Here is a 23,681-nt window from a genome sequence, read left to right on the forward strand (position 1 = left end):
TACCTGAGAAAACAGCCCAGGGTGGTTCCTGTGGAGACACCAGGGCTCAGTGCAACAATTTGTACAAAGACCATCCTGAATGAAGTCCTCTGGGGCTAAGTCCACTGAGCAGGGCTTACAAGACACCAGAGTATGAGCAGCAACATCAGCTTGCTTGTTATTCTTTCCTCTGCCAGACATAGCCACAAGAATAATAACACACACAATATGATACAGTGCAGTGAACACACTGCAGTATGTGTAATATGGCAGTGTAGTGTGCAACCACACTATATTGTATGTGACAGCCCTCAAAAATGTATATACTTTATGTGAGGTACAATGAACCCCCTATACCTTAGTATGTCAGGGTAAATTAGGGAAAGGTATAAGCTGACAGTATAGAAAGTAGAGATCAGCACTAGCACAAATCACATACAAACAGAAAAAAACAACACTATCTGCAATTGGCACTACCATCAACTATACAGACCACAGTGGCTGGTAGGATACAGTGCTGTATAACCTGGCCCATGGGAGAGGTGTACAGGGAAACTGGACCCAGCGTACCCGGAGACCTGTGAAGCAGATAATGGCTGCCACGCGTCTCTGAGGGTGAGGCAGAAGCAGCTCAGGGAACGGCTATACCACAGTGGAATGGAACTAAGCTGGGGGAGGGGCTGCAGGGAGAGCACCTTCTCCCAGTGCCGACGTTAACCACTGGGTCCCCTGGCCTATAAATATGCCTCTGTGCCACTATATTAATGCCCCGGTGGTCTAGTGGAGTTGTGAGCATACCAGTGTCCACATCAGCGCCTCTGCTCCATCTCCTGAGACTAGACGCGTAAAGACACGGACCCCCGCCTTACCTGTCTCCTGGATTCCATGCTGCACTCTGGTGTTCGGGGAGCTTGCTCGCTAGTCCCACCCCCCTCTCAGGCTGCGGGCAGGGTATAGGGGGGGGAAGGACCGAAACATCCTGGAACTGAAAAGCTTTGCTGTTGGTGTCCGGTCCTCCAAGGTCCCACCTACACCCCATTGTCGCCCTATGGACCCTGAAGATGGGTGTATTTTATTTGCATTAAATAAAGCAATAGGAGGGAGGAGGGGGGAGACAGGACTACATTGCTAGCTTACATTGAGCAGTTTGATGTGCAACATTTGTAGATCAGTGGGCATGTATATCAGTTGTATATTCAGAGCCTGATTCTGTACACAAAGTGCTAAGATGCAGCGGCCACAGCTTTTTTTTTTTTTTTTTTTATTTCACGAAAAGTTCCATTGTGCTTAATTTGCAACTTTGTATGTGTTTAACACTAATTCCAGTGCTGGTAAAGTTGCAGTCCAGCGTCTCTAATAAACATGGAGTTTATTGCTGCACCTGCGATGTGAATAAGACACAAAATTAAAAGAAAACTATTGTCTGCTAGCCCTCTTGGAGCAGCTCATTCACACTTGGCATCCTGTTCTGCAAGGTGTATAGGCGCTAGGTACAAAGCTACCAGAGTGTCTTGGTTCTATGAGTTTGTGAAATAGATATATCCATCTATCTATAAGGGGAAAATATCAATTGTGAGCTGCTGCAATGTTTGGACACATCACAGTAGAATGTGGTACACCACTATCATTACTACTCCAAAACATCTCTATGGGATGCGAGGGAAAATGAACTATGGGCCTGATTCAGACCCGCTCGGAAGCGGGTCGATGGTCCCCCACTGCGCATGCCGGAGTACGTGAGACCCGGCCAGCGACGGGCGCTCCGTCGCTACGGGTCTCACACCAAAGCGGGGCAGCCGTCTATGGTGATTGACAGCTTACCCCGTTTTGGAGGCAGGCAGGGGGGGTGGCTGGGCAAACGCAGGCGTTCCTGAAGGAACGCCTGCAGTTTGTGGGCGGCCCTACTGACATCACTCGTAATGTCAGTAGGTGGACTTCCTGCTCTATTAGAGCAGGAAGTCCACTGGGGCTTGCGTTCACGAGACCATACCACATGGGTCGCGGCCCAAGCCCGATGGTCTTGACCATTGCAACCATCACCTGGCCGCTCGCAGATGCTGTGGGTGGTCACCTACAGCTATGCAAGCGGCCAGGAGGCAGTCTTTAAATAATAATAATTTTAAAAAAAGGGACGCCCTGAGTCAGAGCGAGCGCTCTCAAAGAGCGTCCGGCTCTGAATCAGGCCCCATGTTCATGTCCGTGAAATGCCTTCGTTACGACAGGCCTTTCACTGTTATCATAGAATTCAATTTCCCCCTAAAGAAATACTGCCCATTTATACCACTTTAAAGCATTATTTTGGCTTAATACCATATCATTGTGTAGTTCATAATTTAATATGTATGCTGGAAATATTAGTGCAAGTAATGAGCACATATGGCAATTTGGATTGTTTATATACTGTAACTTGCTTGTTTTTTTTCTTCTGACTTTTGATGGTCTAAATTTAGACAGTCCTTATTGTGTAGCCATGGCAACCCTCCAGCTTTCTCAAGAAAACGCAGTGATCACTTAAGGACAATGAAATGGCAGTCTGATCGTCACCACTATGCGTGAGAACTATTTCAAGAAGATGAACTCTGAACACTCATATTAGACAAAATTAAAACAGGTAGAACAGTACACATCACAATCATTGTGAGCCTGACAGATGGGATTACTGACCTACATAACAAATGGTGAATACATTCTGAATGTTTACAACAAAAAAGGACATACATTGTTAAAGAGAACTGTAGTAGACATTCTAAACATACTTCAGACATTTATTTCAATTTTGCTTCTTTGTTCAATTGAACAACAATATTGTAAAAAAAAAAAAAAGTATGCAAATGGTGACAAGTGTATCCTATTCTTCCAGAACAAAGTAGACACTATTAACTTTGTTATAATTAAATGCAAAAACAAACACTGTGTGCACACACTAGACAATTTCCTATTTATTCTATCCTGCATGAAAAGCATTCAAGTTTCCTTAGAAAATACCTAGGACCACATTTCATATATTTATATATACACATACACTCACAATGAGCCCGTCACAGACAGGCATTTGCAACTGGCACTTTACATGAACGCAGTGTGAAAAAAAGAAAATAAAAAAACATAGTAAAGATAACCAATCTCCGAATTGTTGAATGTATTTTCATTCAAGTCTGTTTTTCAAATGCAAACAATAAATATATACCTGAAAGAGAAAAAAGTAAAAGATATAAATGTTGTGCTAAGAAATTAATAAGTAACACGTGCAATATATCCTAACAAAACTACAGTGACCAATTAATGTGTTTGATATTTTCAAACTTTTAATTTTCATGTTTAAACAGTACTTAGAAAAACACCTTATCCTGACACCTTATTAAAGAAATTGCAAATTGTTAACTTTCCTGATTTCCTTTTGCTGGAAACATGTACACGGCGTTCCTATTCTATCTTCACGAGTATTATATATAAGCTGCAGGTTATAATGAAATATAACACACTGTACTTTAAAATGTCCCACTTCCTCTTTCCTCTACAACAGGAATGGGGAACCTCAGGCCCGCAGAATCATTCGTTCTGGCCCTCTGAGCTTTTTTCTGCTAGCCTCATCTGGTTAGCAGGGTGTCTAGAGTTGCACTCTGCAGCCAGAATCTATGTAGCAGTGCTGCCTGGAGCATCCTTGGGACACTTTAGACGGTCACACCGCTGGCCTTACAGCTCCCCGGAGCATCCTCAGGATGCTCTGGGCATTGCTGTAATCACTGGCGATTGTGGCCTCGCCCTGTGTGACATCACACAGAGGAGCATGGCCTACACCAGGCCCGCAAACGTTGTTACATATACAGTACCAGTCAAAAGTTTGGACACAACTTCTCATTCAATGGTTTTTGTTTATTTAAATTATTTTCAGCATAGTAGATTAACACTGAAGACATCAAAACTATGAAAGAAAACAAATGGAATTATGTTGTAAACTAAACAGTGTTAAACAAATCAAGATATGTTTTATATTTTAGATTCCTCAAAATAGCCCCCTTTGCTTGGATGACAGCTTTGCACACTCTTGGCATTCTCTCAACAGTGTTCTCCCCAGAATTTTTTTCCAGCCGGGTGGCATCCAAAAGTAGCCGGGTGGGGGCCTTCGCAATTATGCGCGCACCGGGAAAAGGGGTATCTCCCTTACCAATCCAACCCAACAGGTCTCAGGCTGCTTCCCCACTGGCTCTCAGTCAAAAGTGCCCATTATACAGTGCCCCCTGTAGTTTAACTTTGCCCTTATGCATTGGCCCCTGGCTGAAGTAGTGTCCCTTATGCAGGGCCCCCAGACTGGCCCCTTATGCAGTGCCCCCAGGTTTAACGGTGTCCCTTATGCAGTGCCCCCAGGTCTAATAGTGTCCCTTATGCAGTGCCCCAGGTTTAATAGTGTCCCTTATGCAGTGCCCCAGGTTTAATAGTGTCCCTTATGCAGTGCCCCAGGTTTAATAGTGTCCCTTATGCAGTGCCCCCAGACTGGTACTGGCCTCAGCCCAGCACTTCCCTTTACTTGCTGGCCGCTCCCGCTGCCTCATGCTGACTGGATCTAACTAGATCCAGCAGGCGCGTGGGGCAGGCTCCTCACGTCGCGGGTGAAGTCATGACGTCACCTGCGCAGTGCATCACTGGGAACGCTGGCCTCTGAAGCGATTGGAGGCTTCTTTAGCCTCCGGTCACTTCAGTGGCCAGCGTTCCACAGCGGGGGTCGGCGGAGAAAAGTGCCGGGCAGCAGGCTGTTTCTGCCGGGCGATGCGCCTGCAGAAAACAGCCTGGGGAGAACACTGCTCAATCAGCTTCATGAGGTAGTCTCCTGGAAAGATTTTCCAACAGTCTTGAAGGAGTTCCCAGAGGTGCTGAGCACTTGTTGGCTGCTTTTCCTTCACTCTGCGGTCCAACTCATCCTAAACCAGCTCAATTGGGTTTAGATCGGTTGCTTGTGGAGGCCGGGTCATCTGACACAGCACTCCATCACTTTCCTTTGTGGCCAAGTAGTCATTACATAGCCTGGAGGTGTGTTTGGGGTCATTGTCTTGTCGAAAAACAGTAAGCGCAAACCAGATGGGATTGCATGGCCCTGCAGAATGCTGTGGTAGCCATGCTGGTTAAGTGTGCCTTGATTTTGAATAAATCACCAGCAAAGCACCCCCACACCATCTCCTCCATGCTTCACAGTGGAAACCACACATGCAAAAACCATCCGCTCACCTTCTCTGCGTCTCACAAAGACCCAGCGGTTGGAACCAAAAATCTCAAATTTGGACTCATCAACCCAAAGTACAGATTTTCACTGGTCTAATGTCCATTCCTTGTGTTTCTTGGCCCAAACAATTCTCTTCTTCTTGTTGTTGTTGTTGTGAAGGCCTGCTTCACGCAGTCTCCTCTGAACAGCTGATGTTGAGATTTGTCTGCTACTTGAACTCTGTGAAGACTTTATGTGGTCTCTAATCTGAGGTACTGTTTAGTAGCGGTTTCTGAGGCGGATAACTCTAATAAACTTATCCTCTGCAGCAGAGGTAACTCTTGGGTCTTCCTTTTCTGGGGCAGTCCTCATGAGAGCCAGTTTCTTCATAGCGCTTGATGGTTTTTGCAACCAAACTTGAGGATACATTCAAAGTTCTTGAAATTTTCCATATCGACTAACCTTCATGTCTTAAAGTAATGATGGACTGTCGTTTCTTTTTACTGAGTTGAGTGGTTGGTGCCATAATATGGATTACAACAGTAGTCAAATAGTGGTGTCCACTGTGTACTAACCCTACCTCTGCACAACACAACTGATGGTCTCAAACACATTAAAAAGGCAAGTAATTCCACAGATTGACTCTTGACAAGGAACACCTGTTAATTCAAAACCATTCCAAACCACCTCATGAAGCTGATAGAATGCCAAGAGTGTGCAAAGCTGTCATCCAAGCAAAAGGGGACTACTTTGATGAATCTAAAATTAAAAAAATCTTGAATTAACACTTTTTTGTTTACAACATAATTCCATGTATGTTCTTTCATAGTTTTGATGTCTTCAGTATTCATCTACTATGTTGAAAAGAATTTAAATAAACAAAAACCATTGAATGAGAACGTGTGTCCAAACTTGACTGGTACTGTATCAAAATGGCCCTCGGCAGAAAAAAAGGTTCCCCACCCCTGCACTACAATGTAACTGGTCAGACAGGCACAACAACAATTATGATTGTTCATATTTGTGTAGTTTTCTTTTGAAAAAATGCAAAACAAATGTTGGGGCCTCTGATGGGTCAGCTTGGCACTGTACCCCAGCAGTGAATGGGTTAAAATGTTAGCCAACCACACATGCCCTTGAACACTTCTTTCACTGCATAACAGGAGTAAATAAAAGAATGCAAGTGTGTACAATATATTATTAAACTTGAATAAATGTCCACCTTGTTTAAATACATGTGTATTTTACTTTTAAATAAAGTTAAGTAATAAAACTTAATAAAATGGCAAAGCTCATGTGTCTTAGAGGTTCCATCTGAACACTCATGAAGAATATTGGCTGGATACTGCAGATGCTCAGTGACTGAATTCAGACACTCAGCTGCTGCAGCTTCACAGTCAATTAAAATATTTTGATTTGTTGTGTGGTGGTTTTTTTGGTTTTATTTTTGTTTTGTTTTTTTACAGGCAGGTCAGATTAAAGACTGCTTTGAAAAGCTGTCTGACCCAGACACATAACTAGCAAGATGTACCAGAACAAAACAAAAACTAACATTGTTGCTTCACTTATGGAACTTAGCACAGATTTCGATAATGAAGATTACAAATAAATATTTAATGAAGTCATCAAAATGACTTCCAAAACTGATCCAGAGGACAAAGCATTTATTTGTAGCACTAGAGGAATCCAGCGAGTGATCAGTCTTTTGTGTAGGTGTAAAATGTATTATCTAAAAAGTGTGCTATTAATCTCTGCTCATAGCAAAAACGTATAGCACTAGGAGTAGAGAGCAGTTATTTAAACCTGTGTTTAAAGATCACACAGAAAATGCTTAGAAGCAAAACACTATTTGCATCTTTAGTACCTCTGAACCGGTCTGCATTGGCTTGATAAATAAAAACCAAGCACCAGAGTACCACAAAAGGACTGTAAGGTAAATAGCCACAGGAAAGAAGTGATTGCCAACCTCACATATAAAGCATAATAAAAATAATCTTTCCAGATATATATACCTTGTGTAAAAACCTAAATAAAAGTTATTGCAATATATTACAAATTACATATACTATGTTACAAACAAAATATATATATTTTTTCACAACAATAATAGTACTAAAATTCTTCCCTATAAGCGATTCTCCAGCTGTTGTGGAAGAACATATCCCAGCATGCCTCGTTTCGCATTGACAGTATTAGCATGCCCTGATAGTAAAACTGGGGCAGGGCATGTTGGAATGTGTAGTTCCAGAACAGCTGGAAGTTCTCTTATTGCCCATGCCTGGATTAGACAAAGTGTTGGCAGCCTACACTTCAGGCCTGTCTTAAGAAAACCTTTGGAACTCTTAACAGAGACAAGTTTTGAACAGAGGTCTCCTAAAAACGACTTACATGTAAAGTTTCATTTTTTAGGCTTAGTGAGAGCAATCAAAATGTATTTACAGAGAACTGAAGATTTTAGAAAATCTAAACAATTATTTGTCTCGTACAGTAGGTGTGAAAAACAAAGGGCAAACAGCCATAAAAGCATCAATTTCTAGATTAATTAAGTTCAGTATTCAAGAATGTCATAGGATAAAAGGGCTTCCAGTACCAGAGAGCATTAAGGCTCCTTCATCATGTGCAGTATCAGCTTCTTATGCACAGAAGGAAGTAGAGGAACTCTTTAAGGCAGCAGGACGGTAGTCTCTTCATATCTTCACTTAGCATCATAGAGTGAAAGTGCAGCCTCCTGCAGATGCTAAGTTTGTCCGTTAGCTAGCGGGCTATCTCCCTGCCGAATATATCGTGAGGTTTGTGCAGACAGAGATTAAGTTCAGACCTGATTTTAGACAACCTTCGGCACACTATGGGATCTAAACCAAGTTTGAACTGAGACACCTTTAAATGGCTAAAGGGCCCCCCCCCATACAACAGGCGGCCGTTTCCCCAATCTGACTGAAACCGCCAATCTGCCGGTTGGAAATGCTAATCGCCGGCCAATGATGGCCTGTCTGACTGTTAAATTCTTCACATTAAAAATTCCCGATCCCAATCTTATTTTGATCAAGATCTGCAAATCAGGGAAATCCAACATGTTAAAATTCACTGATGCCTCGGCGTCTGGGGATCAGGGAATTGTGACAATCCGTTGCTGATGTATGGGGGCATTATATGGAAGATTGCATCCTTCGTAGCAGTTACAACTGCTAGAAAAATATCAGTTACAAGTGCTTTGGCTAGAAGAGCAGTTTCTCAATATATGTGAGGACAAGGTAGAACGTAAAACAATCCTTCCTACCAAAGGTAGTGTCACAGTTTCATGTAAAAAAACAAACTTGTGTTGCTCTCATATATGTCAAAGGGGCTTCCCAGTAGCAGAAGCCATTAAAGCTCCTGCAATAAGTGCAGTATCTGCTTCAATAGAGGAGCTCTGTAAAGTGGCAGGATGGTAGTTTGCTCATACCTTCAACTCAGCTTTAAAGGGCCGAATTCAATTCAGTGCGATGTTGAATAGCCGCAGGAGGGAGTTCCCGCAGCAATTCAATTCAACACGCTGTTAGCGTTGTTGGGAATGGGTTATGTCTGGGTGTTAAGGCGCGGTAACCGGCATTCTCTGACTAAAGTGCCGGGAGTGCGGCTGTTAGCGCTGCGCTAAGCCGGCAAACAGCTGCGCGCACGGCACTTTTGTTGGATTTCTCCTCGCATCCCCACGGGGGTGCGAGAAGAAATCCATTAGCAGCCCAAACAGCGCGGTGTTTTGAATAGCTTCGGGAGCTCCCTCCAGCGGCTATTCAACATCACACTGAATTGAATTCGGCCCATTGAGTTAAAGTGCTATAATGTAATCATATATGTTAGAGTGACGAAATTAACTCCTATTATTCGATTTATGGTGGTAGTAGTTCATTAGTCTCATAAACACTGTTATTTGGTGACCCACTGTAGGTGAAGGGATTGCTTTGGTATCACTCATTCACATATGCTGCCAGGGAGTAGGAAGAGGACATGGGCATTATGTACCTGATAATTAGGTTTCTTTAGCTGCATACACACGGTACGATCTGTACCACCATCCTGCCACATCTCTGAACAGGCAAAGTTGACAATATCGTTCAAGTTGGCCAGCATGAACGGATGATCATACATATCATTATCGTTCATGCGGGAACGCGCATAGTCGTTCACTGCATAAAAATGAACGATGTATCATTGAACGATATCGTTAATAGATATCGTACCGTGTGTATGCACCTTTTGACTCTTCCATGGCAACATACTGGTTGTTCGTCCCCAAGTGGTTATTAATGTATAGTGTGCAGTATTTATTTACTGCTTGGGCTAAGCCTGAAGAAGACACAGGGAGGAGTGGACTGACATGGAGAAGGGGGGTTTAACCCATTCATGTAAGTTGCCATGGAGGACTGAAGAAAAAACTTAATTAGTAAGTACATAAACCCATTTAGCTGTTGAGGTAGCAGGAGTTCATAGAAAAAGTAAGCATACATGCCTTCTGTACTTTTGATTATCAGATAATATAGGGCTGGGTTCATTGTCAGCAATGAATCTATGAACTTTGTATGCTCAACCTGTTTATGTGCAGTTCTCCTTTGAAGGGTCCGGTTACCTCCCACAGCACAAAAAATAACCCGGAAAGTCATTTGACTTCTGACAAAACTGCCCTTACCTTTGGATGTTCTAAATACATGCAAAGAACATGGTAATGGATTTATACACTTATTTTTTTTTATCTAAAAGGGCACGTACCAAAACACACAAGACAGTGTCAGATGTGCACTCACCACACCATAGGAATGTTTGCCCATTGAGTAAATGAACCATGTGATTATTTTGAAAATACTTGTATAGAGGTTCTTAAACTATTGGCTTAAGAAAAAAAATGACTGCAGTGTGGAATATATACAATATGAGGCAGTGTTTAGACCATAATAAGAGATAAAATGAAAAGCAAGCAGCAATTAGCAGCTGTGTGTGGCATGCAAACATAAAAGCATGAAAATGTGTATTGTTACCTAAGGGAAGACATTTCAGCTGGTGGAAGAATTGTGAAAATGCAGCAGATGATAATCAATTCACTGACAATTATCCTGTGCCTAAATGAAATACATGTGAAGACAAAGCAACCAGCAGACTTAGAAACCTAAGCTGGGTACACACTATACAATGTATGACCCTTTGACAGTGCAAAAACAGGATTTTGGTACTTACTGATAAATCCCTTTCTCCGATTCCACAGGGGACACTGGAGTTCAAGACAATGGGGTATAGACGGTGGTAGAGCAGAGCCTGGCACTTTAAATAATCTAGAAGTGTGACTGGCTCCTCCCCCTCTATGCCCCATCAGCCCCAGTTTAAGAACTGAGCCCGAGAGGAGACGGAGGACAACAGAAAAATTAGGAAAAGGAGAAGACCACAGTACGGAACAAGACCGACTGAATGAGAACAAAGGAACCCATTGCAGGGAACCCATGCAGTCACACAACTATAGAAACCAAACAAAACGGCAGGTACGCAGCGCTGGGCGGGCGTCCAGTGTCCCCTGTGGAATCGGAGAAAGGGATTTATCGGTAAGTACCAAAATCCTGTTTTCTCCTTCATCCACTAGGGGACACTGGCTTTGGGACTTCCCCACTGTCTTGAACTCCAACCTCCTGGGTGGGAAGCGCGGAGAACTTGCTGACCCCTTGGCCAAACCAAAACAGGGACCGCCAAGAACCATAGGCCCAGCGGAAGCTGAGGATTAAGTGTCGTAGAGCACAGGAGATAAATACCACTCCTCGCTAAACAGTCATAGAAACTTTCATAACGTACAGGTTAAGTCAAAAGGAACAGAACGGCTGGCGAGAGAACAAAGACAGTTGAGAAACGTCAGAACCAATTATCTCAACTGAAATAGACCAAACTGGACCGTTGGTAGCCGAGAGCACCAACAAGAATCCATAGAAGGGCCGCAATCGAGAACAAACTCGAGAACCGTATTAGAGGCTAAACAGGAAGCTGCAACAGGTGCAGACAGCAGAATCCCAGCACAGCTGGACATAATCGTATATACAGAAGTATAACAATATCAATATACAGAGCTAAACTTGTCCACAGACTCCTAACAGAGTATGCAGGGAGTCAAAAGACTAGACCGAACAGTCGCCCTGAACCATCCTTGAGGTCCAACTACAACAAAGTTGTTAACCAGCGGAAAGGTTAGGCCATAGAAGTCTCCAAAGAGTGGAGATCCCACTGGGCATGAGCCCTAGGCGAAATAGAGAGGATTGAGACTACAAACCCCTTCAGAGGGTCAGACAGCAGTACATCCCATTCTGAAAACAGGGATAAAACAGCAACTGAAACGCTGCCGCTAAAAAGAAAAACAACTTCCAGCATGATGGAAGTGCCTAGTCAGTACCAACTGCTGGCCCAAACCCTACCAGTAAAAGAGCACGAATGCAACAGTCAACCAGGGAGAGCTACCAATATAGGGAAGCATCCAGTCAGCAAGGCTAGAGCACTAGGACAACCATGAAGGTACCCATCAGGTACATGTCAGTGTGATCAAATATCAACAGCTATAGAACAGAAAACCCAACCAGGCCCCCTGCGTGGAACATAGTGACTGTTACACATCTATGTAAAGACGTGCACTAGCCCATAGGTGCGCTTCGGTCCAAAACCCCAACAGATTCTAGTAGATAGTGTCACTAATCCAATGTTGTAACGATGCACCCACACACCAGGAAAACTCTAAAGTGTAGAGCCAACTGATTAAAAGAGTGGATGGCTGGAAGGACAGCAGCTAGGGTGCATAAGGGAGAATAACACTATGTATGTCAGGTTGCATGAAATAGGAGCATCTTCCGAGGCATTAGTGTGGTATGCTCTTACCTGTGAGCGACCAAAAGCCCTCTGGACGCTATGTAGAATGTCACTGACCTTTACCATCACACAGCAACCTGCCACGTTAGGAATAGAGAGTAGCTTCAGTGGGCCAAGACCAATGCTCTACAGCACGGACATCCATCTGGAGATGTGCAGTATAAAATACTGTGGAAACTAGCAAAATGTTAGTGGAGACAAGAAGATCGTAGAACAGGACTCTATACTTGAGCCTGTTCCATAAGAGATGTGTATCTGTATAGTCGTGTTTAGACTATACATATACCCCTAAAACGATCTGCTAGTGTAAGTACCCTTACATAAATATTTATAACGGTGAAGTGCGTATTATGCCCACCAATCTAATGCCACCCAGGCATGACACTACTTATATCGGCAGGTGGCTCTAGGCCTTCATGATATGAAGTGTACACAAGGGCCCCTTAGAGACTAATTTTATTGAGATATGTGACAATAATATGGAGTACCAGAATTGATATTGAGAAGTGTACCTGTACTTAAGGGTACCTGTACTTAGACATAGAAAGCATTTGTCATCCCAAGTATTCATACAAGGAACGCATTTGTTATCCCAAGTATTCATAAAAGGAATGGGTGTCTAATAAGTTTTCTACCAAGTGCATCATTGTAAATAATAATGGGTCCTCCGAACGGGGCGCTGTAGATATAGACTAACGGGAACCAAACTGTAACTCCAGGAGGGTGTAAGTACGTATCTTTATATACATGTGTGGACATACAAGAAGGCCCCAGGACATGTATAGGGTCCATACTGGAAGCAATGCCTAAGACAATCACTATGTAAGCCGCATCACACGACTAGTTTATAGAGCACCATATAATATGTATGGATCTAGCCTACAGCTTCTGGGAAGCCCAGGCGGCATTCGCATGCGTGGAATTATAGGTAAACCCAATGATTGTGGAAGTATAGGCATACCTACATACATATATATATATATATATATATACATATATATATATATATATATATATATATATACACATATATACACACACACACCTCAAACCCCAGGGAGAGAGTGTGTAAAGCGGAGTTATTGTACCAACAACCGCATCAGGAGAGCCAGCCTCCAATCGCAGCCTCCTTCTATCAATATGCTAGGTATCAGACAAAACAGATAAGAGCAGATCTTACCTCTGCTCTTATGGTAAGGTTAAGAAGCGATATATGGTTGTATGAGGTACGCGTATCCATATGTAGATATTATACACATATATATACATACACACACATACACATATATATATATATATATATATATATATATATATATATATATATATATACAGGTTGAGTCTCCCATATTCAAAATGCTTGGGACCAGAGGTATTTTGGATATCGGAATATTCCGTATTTTGGAATAATTCCATATTATAATGAAATGTCTTGGAAATGGGACCCAAATATACACACAGAATGCATTTATGTGTTATATACACCTTATACACACAGCCTGCAGGTCATTTTAGCCAATTTTTTTTATAATTTTGTGCATCAAAAAAAGTTTGTGTACATACATGAAATTCATTTATGTTTCATATACACCTTATACACACAGCATGAAGGTTATTTTATACAATCTTTATAATAATTTGTGCCTTAGACAAAGTTTATTTACATTAAACCATCAAAAATCAAAGGTTTCATTATCTCAGTCATGCTGAAAATATTCCGTATTTCGGAATATTTGGATATGGGAGACTCAACCTGTAAATACACACACGCGCATACACACGTGGCTTGCCTCCACCCATGCTCATGTGCCGCGTGTGGCCGTCATTCTGCTACTGCGTAGGGGCAGGATATTTTAGCAGCGTGCTGTCCCAGACTGGTTTTTCGATCCTGGGACCCTTCTGTTACTGGTGTACTCGCCTTATCAGGTGAGCCATTTTATCTCCAGATGAACCCGTTTTTGAAGTGGGAATCAAAAAGACGACCTCAATGCTGTGAGGCAGTAATGCCACCGCACTAGCCGTGCATCACTAACTTCTTCTTGTATGTGCCACCGAATGGAGCACAGAAGATATAAATCTATATAGATGCAATACCCTCTAAGGTAAGCACAGAAAGCTGGTGAAAAAGGTTTTAAGATCAGCCTTAAATGTAGTATATGGGTTTCCACATATATACATGGGAAGAGTACTGCCCCTCTCAAAGGAGAGCCAATGTGAGACATAAGCCTGGGGAAGGGACGCAAAAAAGAGCTAACCCTGAGTGAAGGGTATGCTATAACCATAAGTGCTAACCGTGGCGCCAGAACAGCGGCTAATACTATATATTTAGGCAAGGTAGTTAGTATACCATGAGGTAGCTCAGACTTTAGATGAAGCTAGGCACCCTTTGTGATAGATGCGGTGAGGCAGTTCCAAGGGGAAGTCTGACAGGGGGTAATAGCAGGCGCTGCAATTGGCGGGACTGTGTCTCGTCAGCACAGCGCTACTAGCCGGGATATGCACCAGCTGAATAACTGGCCCCTCTCAGAACCTCATAACGCGGTGTTCTAGTTCAAAAATAAAAGGGGATTGGGCTAGTTCCCATTCTGCTAGCAAACCAGCCATCACTATACTCCTGTCACCCAGTGACAGGCATCCCTAATGTTTGCGTTGAAGCACTCCCCGCGTGGGAGGGGGAGGGCATAGGAGACCCATGCTAAAGCACTCCCTGCTGCAGGTAGTGCACTAAGCTATACTACCTGCGTGCAGGAGATGACAGTAACATTTTCTAAATAAGAACATGAGCAATAATTAAGAGCCATGAAATGTATGTTCTATAATTACTGTCCTTAGAAGGGAAGCAGGGGGCGCTGGAATACCGCTCTGAGTGTGCAAAGTGTTACACTCCAGTCAGCACTGCTAGCCCCGTTAATAGAACTGCATAAAGCGGAGTAGTTGTAAATCCAGTTTGTGCCAGGAAAACGGGGGAGCATTCAAGGCTCCTGATGCAAAACCCCTCATTAACTAAACATTTCTCCTGCTAGACCGGAGAGGATTCATGGGAGCACTGATGTTGTTCTAGGCCTACAGCTCCCGGTATTCCCAGGCGGTCTCTATCTAAGTACTAACCAGGCCTGACCCTGCTTAGCTTCCGAGATCAGACAAGATCGGGCGTGTTCAGGGTGGTGTGGCCGTAAGCTGCTATGGCAGGGCGTGACGGTCATACAGCGCTACATTGGGGAGCTGCATTTGGTATAACATTAAGGCTATTTATTAGCCCTATGCTACAGACTAGCCAAAAGGGAAGCCTGCTCAGCCCCGCCAGGAGCTGCGGGATGCAGCGTCTCCTCCCGAGTTTAGACGAGAGCTGCTAATAGCTAAGGCAGTGCTGCAAGCACAGAGAGTACACACAAACTCCACACAGCAAGGGCCACGGTGGGATCTGAGCCCACGTCAGCGCTGAAAGGCAGTCATGCCAACCATTATCTGTGTTATGGCGCAATGATAGCAGAACCGCGCTGCTCTATGTCCAGCAGGTCTGTTGTAGCTTGACTGTGCCTCAGCTGCGTATACTAGCTCGCCTTCTGAAAAGGGAAGACGCAGCGCTCCTGTTATGGAGAATGGCGGGCCTCCGCGTCTATCTGATTCTTTGCACTTGCTGCCTGGGGCACATAGGCTGTACTAATACAGGGCAAGAGGGTGCGCGGTGCAACGGAGACTCTCCCGCTATCATCGCACCACTCCTCAGCGGTGCAGCGTCTCCTCCTGTAACAAGAGGAGGGACATTGCAGGTACAGACAGGCCCACTGTAGCGGCGTCTAACGGCGCGCGGGAGATCAACTCGGCGCCGGAGTTATTTGTGAGCACTGGCGCGGTGATTACAGACAGCCGCTAAGCGGCTCTCCAAGTGCCCCCGTCAATGCAGTCGCCGGAGCTTCTACATTACAAGCCCCGGCGCGGCTCAATTATTAGCTTGCCTGCTCCCGCTAATGGCGGGCGTTTAGCGCGCCAACCGCGGCTACACCTCCTGTTCCCCATCTGGGGAGGAGGACCCGGACTGCGGACTGTCGGCGCTGCACTGCCTTTCAGGGGGAGAGCCCGCCTCAACACTGAGCCACAGAAGCTCAGTAACAAATGGCACCGCTGAAATGGCGGGCATCAACAGTGACCGCTAGCGGCAGGTCACTGAGCCCAGCTAACTTCCACTGCTCCTGCTAATCAGGAGCAGTGGTCATACTTACGGACAGCTGCGGCCGGGATGCTAGGCTGAGGGGGCGGAGTGGAACTGGACACATGCCGGTGTGAGCAGTGGCGGGTCCTCGCAGGGTCGGATGACTCCAGTATGTGTGCCCCCTCCTTAGGGTCACCGGACACAGGCTGCAGTAGCCGTGTGGTGCCCTTCCCGGCGGCTCCCACGTAGCAGGCAGACTGCCACAGTAAGCAGCCTGCCTGTCCTCAGTGCTTGTAATAAAAGCTTAAAATATAATTATATGAGAAAGGCTGGAGACAGCCTGATGTGCGACCGGCTCTCTCGGGCACATTCTAAAAACTGGGGCTGATGGGGCATAGAGGGGGAGGAGCCAGTCACACTTCTAGATTATTTAAAGTGCCAGGCTCTGCTCTACCACCGTCTATACCCCACTGTCTTGAACTCCAGTGTCCCCTAGTGGATGAAGGAGAAATAATGTAACAATACATTCTGTGCGCCGTACGTGTCGTTACATGCTGCATGTAGAATCATAGCGTAATTCACGACAGATCGGGCGTACAAACTATACAATGTGTACGATATATCGAACTGCATCGAATAGATATATTGTGATCAGTAAGGCTGCAAAGACATAGGCTGCATTAGATTCAAAGTGCTAGATTATAAGTGTAATTACAATTTAATAACTAAGAAGCAGTTACGCTGGAGATCTTATTAGCCATACGCACACCATGCACAGACTGATCTGACTTCTCCCTTTCTCTGGATTGCAGGTAATCTGCTACTACAGTTCTCATCAGATGCTCTTACCTTGATTGCTATTGCACAGCTTTAAAGATTTATTCTAGGTAAATTATCACTACTGCTATATTAGCAGCAATTTCTATAGAGGAAGTTAGGAATTTTTTGTGAATCTGTGATGGTCCACTCCCTTCTCACAAACTGTTTATCTTAAGGTGCCCTTACACATAGCGATATTTTACACGATCTGGCCAATTCCGACACATTGAAACGACAGATCGTGTAAAATATGGCCAAATCGTGAGGAAATCTTGAGTCCCCGATCACGATGCGATGCGCGTCCCCGCTGGTCGCACATCGAATCTTCAGATCTGCCGTGCAGTTGGGCAGATCTGACAATCTAGGACGCGATGCACTGTAAAAAGTCTGACTGCAGGAGAGATCGTTTGAAGATTGGACACCAAATCGTGTGCAGAGCTGCCGGGGAGAGTTTCAAGGGAAATCGTACACAAATCGTACACATCGGCTGATCGTGGGCAGATCGGTATGTGTGTGGGCACCTTTAGACTTTATTGCATCCCACTTTAGTGTGTTGAGCTCAGGGGGTGGGGTCCCAATCAGTGAGCACAGAGACACGTTTGAAACATTAGTTATTAGTGATCAGTAAGGCTGCAAAGACGTAGGCTGCATTAGATTCAAAGTGCTAGATTATAAGTGTAATTACAATTTAATAACTAAGAAGCAGTTACGCTGGAGTTAAGCTGGAGGAAAACTGAGGGAAAACCTCCTCAAAGCCAGAACACCTTCTGACCGACATCAAGCAACATATTTAACTGAGTTACCAAATTCACCATCTGCTGTTGTATGAATACCCAGGATAATCCTTGCTGCACTCACTGCTTGGACATTGCAAGTACCCCCCTATCTGCGTGCTGCTCCTATTGATTGATCTTTGTTGTTCATGTCATTTCTGACTGGATTGGCTCTGTACATTGTCATTTTTCCCTTCATACTACAAAAAAATCTTGTTTGTATTGCCTTTTTCATTTGCGTCACATATGTTCACCTTAATCATTCTTTTAATAACAAATTCCTGCACCCACTACTTGCACACCTCTTTATATAACACTTTTGGAGCTGTGCTCATACATTAGCAGCAATGTTCTTTTACCTGTATTTCTGAACATTTAACTCCAGTTTTCATCTCACTTATTACCTCGTCCACGGCATGAACACTCTTACTTCAAACACCCCCCTTATTCAGTGCCCACATAATCCTCTACTTTATCCACCCCCATCATCCCCCTCTTGTCTACTCCACTTGCTGATCCCCCTTTTTTCTCTCATCAGTCTCCCTTCCAAGCCTCTACTTCTTTCCCCCGCCTTTCCTGTTACTCCACTCTCAGCCACCTCCCTGCCTCCATGGCCTTGCTACCCCACCACTAAGCCCTATGCCCTCATGGTTCTGCCTGTCACCTCCAGGGCTGCCAAGACAAATTATGGGCCCAGGTACAGCAACATCCTGTGGGACCACAGCATGTTGGGTATGGCTGCACCTATTTGTGGGTGGATCTAGCATGTGAAATGCACTTACTCACAGGAGCATGGCATAGCACCCAGCAGCTGGGATTAAAGTAGTCACTACTGTATTAGGATGGCAGGACAGCCCCATAATAGCTGCATTTTTATCTCGATGTATTTAGATGCTAGAATGTAACACAATAATTAAAGTGCTACAACTTTATTTTGTACATCTCTCATGTTAATAACACAATCAAAATCTATTTTTTGACAGATATATGAATGAAGGACTTAATTTTGACATATCAGTTTATCTTATACACACACATTCCGCAGCACATATCCTAACTCACTGCTCCATCCTCACTATCTACCCCATCTGTATCACCCCTGTCTATCTACCCCTCCCCTTTAGAATGTAAGCTCTCACGAGCAGGGCCCTCATCCCTCATGTGCTTCTCCTCCCCCTATGTATAGTATAATTTACTCCTAACTCCCCACAACGGCACCTAACACCTGGTTGCTCATGTCCTGCTGCTTGTGTTATGCAGCTATGTTCATAAACCATGTCCTTGTCCTACATTGTTTTGTACGGCTAATAACGGTTTTTCTAGTGTGCTCATTTATGCACTGTGTAAGACGCTGCGGAATCTTTGTGGCGCCATATAAATAAAGGAGAATAATAATATGGTGTGTACCCAGCCGTAGAGGGAGATGTATCAAAGCTTGGATAGAGATGAAGTAGTAACCAGCCAGCTTCTGTCATTTTACAGGCTGTGTTTAAAAAATTACAGTTGAGAGTCCATTGGCTGGTACTTTACCCCTCTCCACGCTTTGATAACTCTCCCCCAGAGAAACTTAGAAGTATTCTGGAGATACTTCACTGCCTTTGTACTGCTGGAACCACAGACTAAATATATACTTCTAGATCTGTAGTCATCAATAGAATCATGTACAAAATATTCAAATATGACCATAACAAAGAACAATTTGTATTCTTAAAGTACTGAGAAGTAATTCTATTAACTAAATTGAAGTTGGGGAATCACTGCACTACGTGAACACCAATGGTTTTCAAAGAAATCGCATTATTTAAGTTTTCCATTTTAGCACAGACTTCTTAGTGATTTACTTACTTGTTGCTTCCCATTCAGATTTGCTTAATGTCCCCTTGAAAAAGAAAGGAAAAGGTTTAAAAATATTATAATTATGGAGTTGTCCCTAAGCGACTAATATCTTACCTAGAACATACTAGTATGATACAATACTAGAGGTGACAAATGGGTTTAATTGACTCTAGGGGGCATATTTACTGAAGTGAGAGTTTTTAGAAATGGAGTTGTTGCCCATAGCAACCAATCAGGTTCTACTTATTTATCTAGCACCTTCTAGAAGATAATAGCTAGAATCTGATTAAAAAAACTCACACTTATAGTAAATATGCCCCTAGGGCTCCAGTTGCAGATTTTGGTCAATAAAACCATAAAATGGAACAAAACATTACCTGACCGTTAAGGAGAAACACACAAACACTGTAAAAACACTACACCCATCTAGCATAACAGATTTATTTTATAGTACTCATAGTAGTCTAGCATTAGAAATATCATCTACAGGAAAATACATACCAATGGAAGCCTAGCTTTTCCACTCTCCTTGAGATTTCTAGCATGTTCATACTCTTCATCCTTTTTGGAGTCTAAACTGGAGCTTGAAGCGGGAGGATATTGCTACAACAAAATGAAGAACAACGGGTAAGTTATAACTATAACACAACGTTTACCACTCAGACACGGTAATATCCCCCTGTGCAGTGAGGCAGCATGGTTGGGCAATGAGCGGTCAGTGAGAGGTGGTGTACGGATGTTGGTCGTTCCGAGTCTGTATAAGAACAGGAGAATCAAGGAGGAAGCAGGGGGAGACACAATGAGGTTCAGGTACCTGGCTCGCGTGAGGGAACTGCAGGAGAGATGTACCCCTATATGGGATAAGTGGTGCTTGCATGTCTGTATTTATCCGTCCCTGTCTCCCAACCAGGGCACTCATTCCAGCTGGGTTATAATTAATGCATAAGCACTTAAATGAATGGCCTGTGGATGGCCATCACCCAGCCTGTTTGTATAACAGGAATACTGGTATAAGTTAGTGTATGTCAATATTTTAGCTATAACAACTGTGCAGGTGTGGGGCATTGCTTACAGATGTCAACTGTGGGCATGTTCAGGGAAAGGTACTGTTGAGTTGCAGAGTGGGGATGTTTAGCAGGGTAGCAATGATTGCACTTACACTCTATAGCATGTCCTCTACGTGTTATAGGAGACAAGGGACTTAGAAATAGTCAGGTAGGACCCCAGTTATTAAAGTGAGGTGTTTGACATTCTTCCACTTTGCGCGATCACTGCACATATGTATATACAGTGAGTGTGTGTATAGATAGATTGATATACACACACACACACACACAGGTTGGTCAAAGGCAAGTACTGTACCATTTCAAGTAATTGTTTGGATATTGAGGATTGGAAGAATTTTAGATTCTCTTAATTAGAGAACAAACATTGGAGAGGACAAACAAAAGTATTAGTGGTAACTGTCACAGAATAAAAGCAAAATTAAAGTAATGCTGTCTACTCTAAAAACATCCTGTAGCCCCTACTGTACTGTATAAATAGCATACACGGAATGTATCAGCAGGTGCCCCATATTTCTTGAAAAACACTTGATACTAAGTTATGCACCAATTCCTTTGCACGGAAACAAGACAAATGTTTAATATTCAGAAACTTGTGCTCAATAGGACGTTTGTGAAAGCTACAGAGGTACAATATTACGTCAAATCTATGTGAACCCAAATTTGCATAATTATGGACTGTAGAACTTTTGTTACACATGTAACAAAAATATAACCTACAGATTGGAAAAGCCAATACCACAATCCATAAACCACTAATGACAGAAGATAGTCAAATTGATTAGATAATTGTGCTGTTAAATATGGAAATTAAAACGGGATGTCAATAACTCTACATGTAAGAATTGACAAATACTACAGAATTATTATCTTCTATAGAATGCAAATTGATTATTCTAGGATGTTCCCTTTTATACTTAGTACACTACAGGGCTAACGTATTTAATATGTACAATTACATAAAGAACATGTTTGTAGTGTCAAACAGCACTAGAGAGGTGTCCATGTCCAAAGTAAATTTAAATGTCAAAGCTGTTGCTTCCTGGGCGGTTATCTTATGCTCTCTGCTGTGCAGGTGGGTGAGAAGAGATAGATAGATAGATAGATAGATAGATAGATAGATAGATAGATATTTTTATTATCCACCATTGTTCATCCAATGTTTTAAAAAATGACAAATGAAAATCAGAACCATAAACCTCTTTTGTTAGCAATGGGATGATCAGTGCTGCTAAGTGGCTGTGATGTCATCTATAGACTGCCCTAGGAAAGGATATTCATAAAATACTGACTACAGACAAATAATATAGGTCTTGTTATTGCATTTCACATCTTCTACATGCAAAGTAGGAGAACAATTACCTTTATAATTCTTTGTCTATAGCTCCAAACATAGAGATAATGTATATACAGAGTACAGAATCCCCACAGAACAAGTAATGTCATTTTGCTGTGCAGTATTTTCCCCACAGGCACAATGCTGAAAATTAATGAGAAAAGCATTTCCTTCTGCAGCAAGACCGCTCAGGGCTTTCATTTCTATGTATCGCTGGTTTATTTCCACATTTGCCTTACTGTTCTAATGACACACTATGTTGGGCTGCAATCTTTACTGCCATTAAACAGAGTTTACAAATTACCTCCAAAGACTGCATTTTTTTCAGCAACATTTTCTGTTCCTCATTTTTAACCTTCTCTTCAAAATATTCCTGAAAGGTCTTCTTGTAAATTAGTTTCATGTTATATTTCTTGGCCATTCTGCAAAATAAAGAGACTGGCTACTTTCATTTGTCACTCCTTGCCTATTCTTGTTGATATCTCCATCTACTCATTTGTTTCCATGCCCCCCACACAAAACATTTTGAACAAGCACAGTGACATCTAATGGGCATTGGAAGAACTGCACAGGTCATTTTGACAGGTTAGAGTAGACAGTTTGTACAAAGAAAAGTAATTACCATGTATCAGAAATGTCTGTGCAGCTGAACACACTGCAGATGGCCTGTTCCTGAAGCAACCATGTCAGGTAAAGCACAGCTAAGCATGGCCGCAAACGATGCGACCACACCAGGCAGGTGGGTAAACATAGCATATCAGGAGTAAGCTGTGACTGGTTTAAAACATTTCAATGGCTGTTATAAAAGATAGTGGAATGATGTGGTCCACGTGTATAAAAATATGAGATATGGTAAGAACTTACCCTTGTTATCTCTATTTCTACGAAGTCCATAGGGTTCCACAGGATACCTTGGGGTATAGGTGTGACGTCAGTCGCAGGGCACCAAAGAGTTAAGCTTTCAGCCTCCCAGGATGCACTAGGTCCCCCTCCTATACCCCGCCCCCGAGCCAAGGCACCTCAGTTAGTTACCAAGCCATAGGCCGGAGGAGGAGAAGGAAGAGAGAGAACAAAGATCTGGACACATACAAGAATCACATTCTCACCAGAGGGAGACGGAAAACCGGTGACCAGAGCAAAGCCCATCTGCAGCACAGGTGCGACAGGGCGGGAGTCCTGTGGAACCCTATGGACTTCGTAGAAATAGAGATAACAAGGGTAAGTTCTTACCATATCTCATATTTTCTACTTCAGGGTCCATAGGGTATCCACAGGATACCTTGGGGATGTCCCAAAGCAGTATCCTTTAAGGGTGGGGACGCTCCTGTGCAGAAAGGAGAATCCGCCGCCCGAAGGAAGCATCCTGAGAGGCGAAGGTGTCAAACCTGTAATACCTCACGAAGGTATGGACAGAAGACCACGTAGCAGCCTTGCAGATCTGAACTGCCGAGGCACCACGTCGAGCTGCCCACGAAGGACCCACAGACCTAGTGGAATGAGCCTTCAGAGAAGGAGGGACCGGTAGGCCTTCATGAAGATAAGCTTCAGAAATAGCCATACGGATCCAGGCTGCCAAAGTTTGCTTTGAAGCAGGCCAACCCTTTTTACGGAAGCCAAAGAGGACAAACAAAGCGTCCGACTTCCTAAACGAAGAAGTGCGGTCAAC

At 43.5% G+C, this 23,681-nt stretch overlaps 1 protein-coding gene and 1 pseudogene across 1 annotated transcript in view; both read right to left on the reverse strand.

The window, feature by feature from the left end:
- Window positions 1-1,620: 1,620 nt before the first annotated feature.
- RNMT (RNA guanine-7 methyltransferase) overlaps window positions 1,621-23,681 on the reverse strand; it is a 116,803-nt gene continuing 94,742 nt past the window's right edge. The window contains exons 11-14 of the mRNA XM_088475929.1: window positions 22,320-22,437; window positions 20,117-20,218; window positions 19,625-19,658; window positions 1,621-3,166 (exon numbers count right to left, since the gene is read on the reverse strand). Coding sequence (XP_088332055.1) covers window positions 3,129-3,166; window positions 19,625-19,658; window positions 20,117-20,218; window positions 22,320-22,437 — 292 coding nt within the window. The 3' untranslated portion in view covers window positions 1,621-3,128. The remainder of the gene's footprint in view (window positions 3,167-19,624; window positions 19,659-20,116; window positions 20,219-22,319; window positions 22,438-23,681) is intronic.
- Window positions 15,098-15,215, reverse strand: LOC148520003 (5S ribosomal RNA; annotated as a pseudogene).

Source organism: Taudactylus pleione, unplaced genomic scaffold (genome assembly GCF_031769625.1).
Source record: "Taudactylus pleione unplaced genomic scaffold, aTauple2 ptg000179l, whole genome shotgun sequence".
Classification (NCBI taxonomy): Eukaryota; Metazoa; Chordata; class Amphibia; order Anura; family Myobatrachidae; genus Taudactylus; species Taudactylus pleione.